The sequence below is a fragment of the Suncus etruscus genome, chromosome 2 (genome assembly GCF_024139225.1).
Source record: "Suncus etruscus isolate mSunEtr1 chromosome 2, mSunEtr1.pri.cur, whole genome shotgun sequence".
Lineage (NCBI taxonomy): Eukaryota > Metazoa > Chordata > Mammalia > Eulipotyphla > Soricidae > Suncus > Suncus etruscus.
In genome coordinates, this window is record NC_064849.1 from 40,281,291 (window position 1) to 40,292,318 (window position 11,028).

The 11,028-nt window shown below is 39.6% G+C and overlaps 1 protein-coding gene across 1 annotated transcript in view; it reads left to right on the forward strand.

Annotated features, from left to right (window-relative positions):
- The window catches only part of CDKL1 (cyclin dependent kinase like 1), a 63,364-nt gene extending 54,589 nt beyond the window's left edge, over positions 1–8,775 (forward strand). Inside the window, exons 8-11 of the mRNA XM_049767427.1 lie at positions 2,323–2,379; positions 5,716–5,871; positions 8,379–8,513; positions 8,544–8,775. Coding sequence (XP_049623384.1) covers positions 2,323–2,379; positions 5,716–5,871; positions 8,379–8,486 — 321 coding nt within the window. The 3' untranslated portion in view covers positions 8,487–8,513; positions 8,544–8,775. The remainder of the gene's footprint in view (positions 1–2,322; positions 2,380–5,715; positions 5,872–8,378; positions 8,514–8,543) is intronic.
- Positions 8,776–11,028: the final 2,253 nt, after the last annotated feature.

Sequence of the window (11,028 nt, forward strand, 5' to 3'; positions counted from 1 at the left end):
GGGGGTCAGGAGATCATATGGTGTGCTGGAGATGGAACCCTGTTTGACTACATGCAAAGCAAGAGTCATTCTTGCTGTACTATCTCTCTGTTCCCTAACTAAATAATTATGACACCACCCCCACATTAGAAATACGAGCTATCCAGTAAAAAATAATTAGATTCATATGTATTCACCTAATAAAAAGTTCACACATTATTACTAACTGAAAAAGATGGGTTATAAAACAATGCATAATGTGACATAATTTCATAACTATTCAATACATAATAAAAATATATATATTTGTATATCAATACAAAATAATGTGGCACTCTTGAAAAGTATGCAAAGCTTTTTTGTGAGAAAAAAAGTATGCAAGGATATATTCCCAAATATTCACAGTGACTATCTGTGGGGGGTAATATTTTGCTTTGCTTATGGTCTTAAAAATTATTTTGAGTGCCAGTATTATCCTTAGAGACAATCCAAGCACAACCACATTTATGCAAATTGAGTAGTTGCTATCCAAGAGAAGTACTTTAAAATGGAAAGGAATCCTCTGGCCGCTTAACACCCAGATCAAAGATCCAGCAATTTCCAATGGAAAAAGAGGCATTTGGTTTGTACTGCAGCGAAGGCACACACTTCCCCAGCTGCCAATATTAGCAGTAGGAAAAGTGGGTCATGCTGGGAGCGTGCTGGGACACAGAGGCAGGAATGATACCTGACATATGGGAGGTGACCTAGAAGGCCCCCTGTGACCTGGACATTCCCAGCTCCACACTAAATATCCCGTCATGATTTCCTGTTCGCTGGTATGCCCTGATGCCTCAGAAACAACCCAGAGTTCATAAGTGAAGAAAGCTTCCCATGGCTTCCCAGAGGCTGTCCTGCGGGGGATTTCCTGTTGACAGAAACACAGGAAGAAGCAGTGTGGGGGCTGAGCTGGTGAACATCTGTGTCCTTGTCCCTCTGTTGGTCAGTCACCCTGTCAAGGGGAGGCTTACTGGCTCTTGGAACTGGGAAACTGGTTAGGCCGGCAAGATGGGTCTTACATGTCACAGCCTAGCCATGGCTTCTTTCCAGGCTCCTTGCCAAGACAGCAGATCTCTGCATCAGCAAAGCATGTCAGTGACCCAATGCATAGAACTAGCAAGAGAAATATTGAAGCTACTGAAAGATGGGTGAGGTTAAGGAGGCTACTCTCACAGGCTTTGGGATCCTTATTCCTCTGTTGAGCCCAGAACATTCACAAATATGATTCAGTATTTAGTTAAGTGCATACTTGGGAATTAATTAATTAATTTATTTTTTGGCAAGATGGTTCCCTCCTCAAAGTAGCATAGGGCTCTAAACTTGCCCAAAGACTTGGATCTGTGCTTCATGAAGTAAGCAGACCAGTCACTTCTGCCCACACTCATCCACTGCCGTCTTTCCGCACACAACACACTCAGCTGCTTCACTCAGCGAGACTGGCATGGTCCAGCTGCCTCCCTCACTTAGCCCTCAGGTCAAAATCTCTTTAATGGGCCTGGGTGTCTGCCAAACATTGGGCATTACTCCCTCTTCATAGAGGCTATTATTCCTGATTGTCTCCAGCAAGTGACTAAGGCAAAATGACCTTATTTGGCCACAGGGAGATTGATGAATGTCTTCTGGGGAGAATCTTTAAACAGTCCCTTTATCAGGGAAACAGCAAACTCTTGTGGAACTAGATAACAATGTTTATTCCAGAAAATCAAGAAGTATCTGTCCACGTGGGTAGGGGGAGAAACTTTTTCTTAAAGCTTCCTTTTATGTAATCGTCAGTAAATGCTGACATGATTGAGCTTTTTTATGATTGGGATCCCTTTTATATAAATGTCAAAGGGATTATTGGGATAAATAAATAATAAATAAATGCCAAGAAGTCATTCTGAGGAAAGACAAGTTATACATAATGAGGTAGAAATAAAGGGGAAAAATTGTTTGATGAGTTTGTTTTATTTCTCTATAACCCCCCATCCACCCAAATAACATGTTACTAGGTTTAATTCTGCAGAAATACTCCCCCCCTTTTTATTTTTATTTTTTTGTCTCCCTACCCCCCACCCCTTCAAGTCTGGAGAAAATTTAGAAAAATTTTTTGAGTTTGAGGCTGGGGAGAGGGGTGCCTGTGAAACAATCCTTTGAGGGGTTGTTTCAGTTCATTTGGAAATGCAGTGCGCAGAAAGAACAGAAGGCAAGAACGATGCCAGAAAGATGCGTTTTTAATACAAAGGAAATGTATCCTTATACTTGAATACATGCTGCTAATAACACTCCTTCCCTCCCCCCCCACCCTTTTTTTTTTCTAAACAGGAACCACTTGAGTTAAAATTTCCAAGTATCTCTTATCCTGCCATGGGACTTTTAAAGGTAAAAATTGTGATTTCTTATAGCTCAAGAAGCTCACAACAGAATAAAAATGAGTTGTATAAGCCCATAAACTGAAAAGAATTCTTCTTAACATTCTTCTCCTTTGAAAAGTTTACATATTTTTAGTTTTTAAAAATGGGTCATAATCTAGAATAGTAAAAACACATGTAGAGAGAAATCCAACTTTGCACTTGGAATCTAAATTTCCACAAAATAGAAATTTCAGGATGAATGTTTGTTTAATAAAAGGATTCTTTTTGGGCCGGAGAGATAGCATGGAGGTAAGGCATATGCCTTTCATGCAGAAGGTCATTGGTTCAAATCCTAGCACCCCATAAGGTCCCCTGAGCCTGCCAGGAACGATTTCTGAGCTTAGAGCCAGGAGTAACCCCTGAGCGCTGCCGGGTGTGACCCAAAAACCAATAAATAAATAAATAAAAATAAAAGGATTCTTTTTATTTTAAGTTTAGTAAGAAGACCTTCTTCTCCCTTTGTACTGCCTTATTGTTAGTTCGCAACATTAGAGAATGGTTAGAGGCAAATGTAATACTTCTATATGTGTATAGTATTCACCATACACTTTAAGGTTACAGTGCCATGGTTTTCATTGAGTGTTAAGAGTTGGTTTTGTTGTTTTCTGTAAGTTCGTTTGCTTTAGTTATTTATATTCTACAGATGAGTGAAAGCATCCGGTTATTGTCTTTCACTTCCTTACTTATTTCACTTACCATAATTACTCCAGGTTCCCTTCATTTCATCCAAAATGGTACAATTTCATTTTTCTCAGGAGAATGGTCAATGGTCACACCCAGTGGTCAGGGGACAATGAAGTGCGGGGGATTGAATCTGGGGTTCCTGCATGCATAGTACATACTTTGACCATTGCACTATCTCCTTGGCCCAATTCCAACTTTTTAATGGCAGAATCTCATTCCATTGTGAATATAAATCACAACTTCTTTATCTTCTTATCCATGAATGGACATTTAGGATAACTTCATGTTTGGGCTATTGTGAATATCACTGCTAGGATTATCTTCTCAAATAAAGAAAATTGTTTTAATATGTGAATAAATCCTTTGTGGTAAAATTACTGCTATAAATCCTTTAAAATAATGACATAGAAGCTTTTGAAATAGCTTTCTAAAACATTTAAAGTAGGTTTCAATTTTAAAATGATTTATATACAATCTTATAAATATAGTTTTATATCAAAAGAGGTACTAATTAAAATATCTCAAGAGGGATTGGAGAGATAGGACAGGGGTTAAAGCACTTACTTGCCTTGCATGTGACTGACCCTAGTTTTGTCACTGGCACCACATATGGTTCCCTGAGTACTGCTAAGAGTAGTTCTTGAGCACTGCCAGTAGTGCAGACTCAAGAGCTCTATATGTGCATAGGATTCACCGTACACTTCAAGGTTACAGTGCCATAGTTTTGGGGCCATATAGTGTCATAGTTTTAGTATTAGGGCCATATATGTGCATACAGCCCCAATACTACTAACATATTTTTTCAAGTTATAGTCAATGGTCAACTTATAGTAATTTCAAAAATTATATACAATTACTTGTTATACTTACAGTAAAAATAATTTAGATAGTTTCTTGGGGCATGTGTTTATATGATATATTTCAGTAAAAATCCTATGTTCTACTTAATGACAAAGCAAATAGTTAAGAATAATGTAAAGGGCCAGAGCAACAGCACAGCAGGTATATTTGCCTTGCATGTGACTAACCCAGGTATCCCATATGGTTCTATGAGAACCACCAGAAATGACTCCTGAGTGCAGATCCAGGAGTAACCCCTGAGCACTTCTGGGTGTGTTGAGAAAGGGAGGAAGGAAGGAAGGAGGGAGGGAGGGAGGGAGGGAGGAAGGAAGGAGGGAGGGAGGGAAGGAGGGAAGGAAGGAGGGAGGGAGAGAGGGAGGGAAGGAGGGAGGGAGGGAGGAAGGAGGGAGGGAAGGAGGGAGGAAGGAGGGAGGGAGAGAGGGAGGGAGGGAGAGAGGGAGGGAGGGAGAGAGGGAGGGAGAGAGAGAGGGAGGGAGGGAGAGAGGGAGGGAGAGAGAGAGGGAGGGAAGGAGGGAGGGAGGGAGAGAGGGAGGGAAGGAGGGAGGAGGGAGGGAGGGAGGGAAGGAGGGAGGGAGGGAGGGAAGGAGGGAGGGAAGGAGGGAGGGAGGGAAGAAGGAAGGAAGGAAGGAAGGAGGGAGGAGGGAGGGAGGGAGGGAGAGAGGGAGGGAGGGAGAGAGGGAGGGAGAGAGAGAGGGAGGGAGGGAGAGAGGGAGGGAGAGAGAGAGGGAGGGAAGGAGGGAGGGAAGGAGGGAGGGAGGGAAGAAGGAAGGAAGGAAGGAGGAAGGAAGGAAGGAGGGAGGAAGGAGGGAGGGAAGGAGGGAGAGAGGGAGGGAAGAAGGAAGGAAGGAAGGAAGGAGGAAGGAAGGAAGGAGGGAGGAGGGAGGGAGGAAAGGAGGGAGGAAGGAAGGAAGGAGGGAAGGAAGGAGGAAGAAGGGAGGGAGGGAGGAAGGAAGGAAGGAGAAAGAAAAAGGAAGGAAGGTATAAAGGCACCAATATTACATCTTCTCTTCCATTGTGCATATGCATATGCTTACAATTTATAAAACATTTCTAAAATATTACATATATATTTTAAAAGACCAACAGATATTAGAAGGGAGAATGAAAATTAGGAGAGATTATCATTTTATGAACATTATCATGAGTAGGTTGTATTTTTAAGAAAAAAATCTATTTAAATGTATATATATTACTTTTGAGGAAGATATCCCAAGTGGTTCTTAGAGGGCTCTTGAAAATTCTCAAACAGGCTAGAGTGCTGATGTAAGGGCTGTGCGGTTCCTGGGATTACTTGACCACCTCATTGGTATTCAGGGACATCTAGGGTCATACCCAGCAGTGCTCAGGGAGCCTCCAGAGCCGTACCTGATGATGTTTCAGGGGGGCCAGGTCATACCAGAAACTGAACTGATGATTTCTTGTAAGGTATTTGTTTTAATCCTGTACTATCTCTTTTCCCCCAAAATCAAATTTGCAGGCCCAAACTAGTTAAGTAAAACTAGTGAAGTAAAAAATCAAGTCCTACCCCTAGGGCAGAGTACCAACTGCCCAACAGACACAAGATGGAGGAAATATTCTGTTACTATTTCTGAAAACAATTCCTTATGTGATTTTTCCATTTAGGAATGATTTTGGAATAAATGGAAATCATTATTGCTGCATTTTTCCTACTTCCCTCACTTCTTATTCCCAATTAGAATTGAGTCAAAGAGAGTAAAATTAGTATGATTTTAAAGACGAGGACATTTTGTTTTCATAGGGATGTCTGCATATGAATCCTGCAGAGAGGCTGACATGTGAACAGCTGTTGCAGCACCCATATTTTGACAGCATCCGAGCAATAAGAGATTCAGTAAAAGGACCTGACAAGCCAGTGAGGAAGACACTGAGACCGAGTCGAAAGCATCTACCTGGGGTAAAATTGCTTTACTGCTGCATTTAAAGTTGCAACTTCAAATATCCTCCTACCCTAAAACAGTATCTATACTCGGTTGGCAATTGTTTTTATAGGTTCACATCCTCGTTCCAACCCTAGAGATAGGCCACGTAATTTATGGACAATGTCCCCTGGAACATTCAGAGTATCTTCTTCCTGAATACCAAAGGTGTCCTTGCTTTATCACTTCCTGCTACTACAGAGGGACTAGTGATTGAGCCTGCTTGAGCACGGGTCTCAACTGGGCACTCTAGGGTGGGTACAGCTGCAAGTACTTTGGCTTTGGAAAAATAAATTTGATTTATCCCAGATCACTCTGTTCATCACTATCACCTTCAGTGGTTGAAGGTTTATCTTGAAAAAGGATTGTCAGGGACAATGTGTGTAAACATAATGATGAGTGTGTTTGATGAGAGCTACGGAACAGACCACTGAACAGGAAATAATACCCAAAATGCAAAATAGAAGCCTGTGTAGAATCATGGCTGATATAAAATCCCCAAATGGTCTTACATGTTCAATCATAATCCAAAAGCTGTAATAACTTATAATGGGCTCAAGCTCAATTCACAAATGAATTCTAGTCATGGGAGTATTTGAGATTTAGAGTAGTGAATATCCTAGATAACAGTTTATCAAAAATAAGTTCCACATGAACTTCAGGGCCATATTTAGAGTTGTGAAATTAAGAACGACTTTATTCTGGCCAGGGAGATAGTTCAAAGGGCTGGAGCACACACAGGCTTTGCATATGGGAGGCCCAGGTTTGAGCCTCAGTACCACATGGTCCCCTGAATTCTACAGGGAAATGACCTCTAGAATAGTGCTGAGAGTTGCCTTTGGGGATTGCCAAGTATAGCCCCGAAACAGGAGAAAAGGAGGAGGGTGGAGGAAGAATCATAGCTTTATTTTATTCTGTCAGATGTCCTATGTAAAAAAAAAAAAAAAAAAAAAAACCCACACTAAAAATAAACTTTTCCCTTAATTTGTTTTAACTTAAAAAAAAAGAATTAAAGGCTTTTTGTTGTTGTTGTTGTTGTTGTTGTTGTTTTGGGCCACACCCATTTGATGCTCAGGGGTTACTCCTGGCTAAGCACTCAGAAATCGCCCCTGGCTTGTGGGGACCATAGGGGATGCCAGGGGATCGAACCGTGGTCCTTCCTTGGCTAACGCTTGCAAGGCAGACACCTTACCTCTTGTGCCACCTCACCGGCCCTGAATTTGAGGCTTTTGAGGGAAATATTTTCTGATCAAAAAGAACAGAACCAAATAAGTACATATTTAGTGTGCAAATTGCATAAGTACACTGGATATCAGGTTGGTTGGTTCTTTTTTTTGTCTTTGGGCCACACTCAGCTGTGTTCAGGGCTTACTCTTGGCTCTGTGATCAGGCTTTATTCATAAATCTGTGCTCAGAGGACCACATGTAATACTAAGAGGAATAGCATAGCAGGTAGGGTGTTTGCCTTGCAAGCAACCAACCCAGGTTTGATTCCTTCCATCCCATATTGTCCCCTGAGCCTGCCAGGAATAATTTCTGAGCACAGAACCAGGAGTAACCCTTGAATACCACTGGGTGTGGCCCAAAAACAAATAAATAAAATACCAAGTATCATACCTGTGTCAGCTGTGTGCAAAGTCCTTGCCTTCCTTCCTTCCCCTTACTATCTCTTTGGTCCAAAGCACCTGTACTCTTTGTTCTAAGGCAAGACTTTTTTGGTTTGGGCCACACCTGTGACCTCAGAAGTTATTCCTGGCTCTGCCCTCAGAAATCACCGCTGGCAGGCTTGGGGGACCATATGGAATGCCAGGAATTGAACGTCTGTCCTGGTCTGGCCACATGCAAAGTAAACGTCCTACCACTGAGCTATCTCTCTTGCCCCCATAGTGGGTTCTTAACTCCTGTGAAGATATGTCCCCCCCCCAAATATTAACATTTAGATTAAAATATTTTATTTAATAATTGTAATAGCTTAGGTTACATAAGTGTTAATGTTTACAGCATTAATGTCCTAAGTTACTACACCTCACCTCCAAAGTGTTCCTGAGCCCCACAAAGTCCTTTGTCACCTCTATGTCACCATCATCATCTCCCCATGTTCTTCTTATTTTCTTTAATGTGTGCATTTGTCTTTTAATGTTAGAACTTTAGGAAGAGACAGACCAGATTTAAATATTTTGCTCTCTTTCAGGTTTTGGACACAATTCAGAAAAGTGTTTCTATGCTAAAAATCTTACTTCTTTTATAATGTTTTCAGTAAAAAAAATGTGGCAATGAATAATTCTGTGATTTTGTTCTTTATTGGGGAGTACACTTAGTATACTCAGGTGCTATTCCAGGCTCTGTGGTCTGGGATCACTCCTGGGGTGATCAGGGGCTCATATGTAGGGCTCAGGGGTAAAATGGGACTAGCTGAGTGCAAGGCAATCAATCACCTTAACCCCCATACTATCTTTTTGGCTCTAACTCTGTTTTGTATTTTCAGTTGCAGCACCTACCTCAGCTGACTAACAGCAGCATCCTTCCAGCTTTAGATACTAAGAAGTACTACTATAATACCAAGAAACTTAACTATCGCTTCCCGAACATTTAATGAGCCTGGAGATTGATGGTTTTTTTTGTGTGTTTTGTTTTGTTTTTTAAAAAAAAGGATTTGATAAATAATTTGAAGAAAAGTAAACATATGTTTGGCTAAAAACAATCACAATATTGAAAAATCATTGAGAGAACTTGAATAACTAACCAGGAGGCAACTTGGCAAGATATAGAGGGGAAATTCCAGATGCAATCTCCATACTTGATGTAGGCATCCAGAATAGAAAGGAGAAATTTAGGTTTTTACTTGTATTCCTTATTGTACTTAATTGAGCTTATGTACAGAAGACAAAGAGATTTAACCTTTATTTTGGAAAAAATTAGATATGTGAAAAAATTTATGCTTCAGTTGTACTATATGTAAGATGTGAAAAAAGGTAACAAAATGCTCACAAGTATTTTCTTGGATTTCTGTTTTCTTAATCCTATCTTCTTTCATAGTGTCTCAGTATCATAAGCAAAGTTTTTGTCCTTGTATTCCAAATGTTTGAAATTCTACTTCTTTGATTTTGTTATATTTTAAAACATTCCAAGAATATTTGAGTTCAAAGTATTTAAGATAGCACAGATCATCATAAAATAGTATAATTTATATGTTTCTGTATTTAATGTCATATTTATAGGCACTTAACATATGTCTTTAATTTTAGTAATGAAAGCACCAGAAGACATTTTAGCAGGCAAGGATTATTGTACACTTGTTCATCTCATTCTTCTTTATAAATATTGGCATGAATTGGTAACTGACCGTAGGATCAAGGGACAGAACAAGGCCTGCAGGATTCACAGGAAGTCAGCCTGTGTGCTTGAAAAGGTTGATGAATAAAGACTTTGTTCTCTTCAGTTCAGCCTCAGCTATACCCTACAGGAGGACTATGCACAATGATCTGGATTTTTGGAAGAAACAGCTTGTGAGGTTTTATTTGAGTCATAAAAGTGGCTGGGCCATAACCCCCCCCCCCTGAAATCTTGTTATACTACTGGATATCTTTGTGTGTCTATATTATACACACACACACACACACACACACACACACACTACAGTATAGGCTATGGCAACACTAGGTCACAAGAAGAAACTGCTACAAAAATGATATTGAAGATTGCCAACTTTGTACAGTGATACAGTGATACAAATGCAGCTTCTTACTGGACTTCAGCTCCTATTCAAAAAGATTTTTTATCCTGTCTCCTGAACACAGAAGAACTAGGAAGTTCCTTACAGACTAACACCATATTTTTCTTTTCTTTTTCTTCTGCTAATGTGCTACTACTGCTGTTTCCTAGCATTTCTCAGATATGATCTTTGAGATAGCATTTTACTATATCTTCAAAACATTTCGTATGCACTGCTTATTGCTATATTATTTTATTTTTTGTAAATGTCTGACCTTTACTACTAAGTATTTCAGCAAATTCTGTCCCTGTTTTGGGGCTAGAGAGAGTACAGCGGGTACAGATTTTGTCTTACATGTGGCTAACCTGGATTCAAATCCTTGGGATGAATCCTATATGGTTCCCCAGTAGTTCCTGAGTGCAGAGTATAGAGTTACTCCTGAGCATCTCTAGATGTGGCCCCTCCAAACACACAAACAAAAAACAAACCCAAAGCCAAATTCCTGCCTTTGCTCACTAACTTTGACTATCCCAGCCACCTAAAGATATCTTAATCCTTCCTAATGTAGATAACGTTATACATTAAGCTGACAGTGGGCTACATTACAGTAGTCCCATTATTATTCAAACGACAAGGAAGGACATCCAACTCATGTTTCTTTTTTTTTTTTTAACTCCAAACAATGCACTTGACTGAGGTAGATAATTATAACTGCCAAACTCATCCAGTAGTTTTATAAAAGCCATTTGAATAGAAAAGTAGCTTCAGACTAACTTTGGTAAATCCATTTTCTCACTACACAGTAGCCAACAAATTTGAAAATACTCATATTTTTCCTAATAATAGTAAGTACTTATACTTAAATTAATCCTCTTTGAATCCTTTCTTCAGCATAAAATCATTACTGTTTCACAAAATTGTGCTAACTTGAAATTTTCTATTTTTTTTTAAATGATGGTGGGAATTTTTTGGTTAAGAATATGTATTATTTAAGTTGGTTTCTAAGTTATTAACATTCATTCCCCTACCTGAAAGCTAAATCACACTATTTAAACTTATTTCCAGACAGGGTTATATTCAACTGCTTAATGTACAGAAACTGACCAAATCGACATATTATCTGACAATAACAGGAATAGGGTTATTTCAAGCAAGTGAAAAATTTGTTTTCTGTTACTACTACTTTTTAGAGATAAATTTCATTTTGTGTTTACACTTTTGAAATATTTCTTGACTCAAAGAAGTAGTATCCAAGATATATGTGATAATAAAAATAAATTTCTAAGTGGCTTGTGAAATTATTTTTGGGTTTGTTTGGGGGCTGCATTCAATGGTGTTCAGAGGTTACTCCTGATTTTTGCTCTCAGAAATCACTTCTGGCAGGCTCAGGGGACCAAATGGGATGCTAGGGAACAAATCTGAG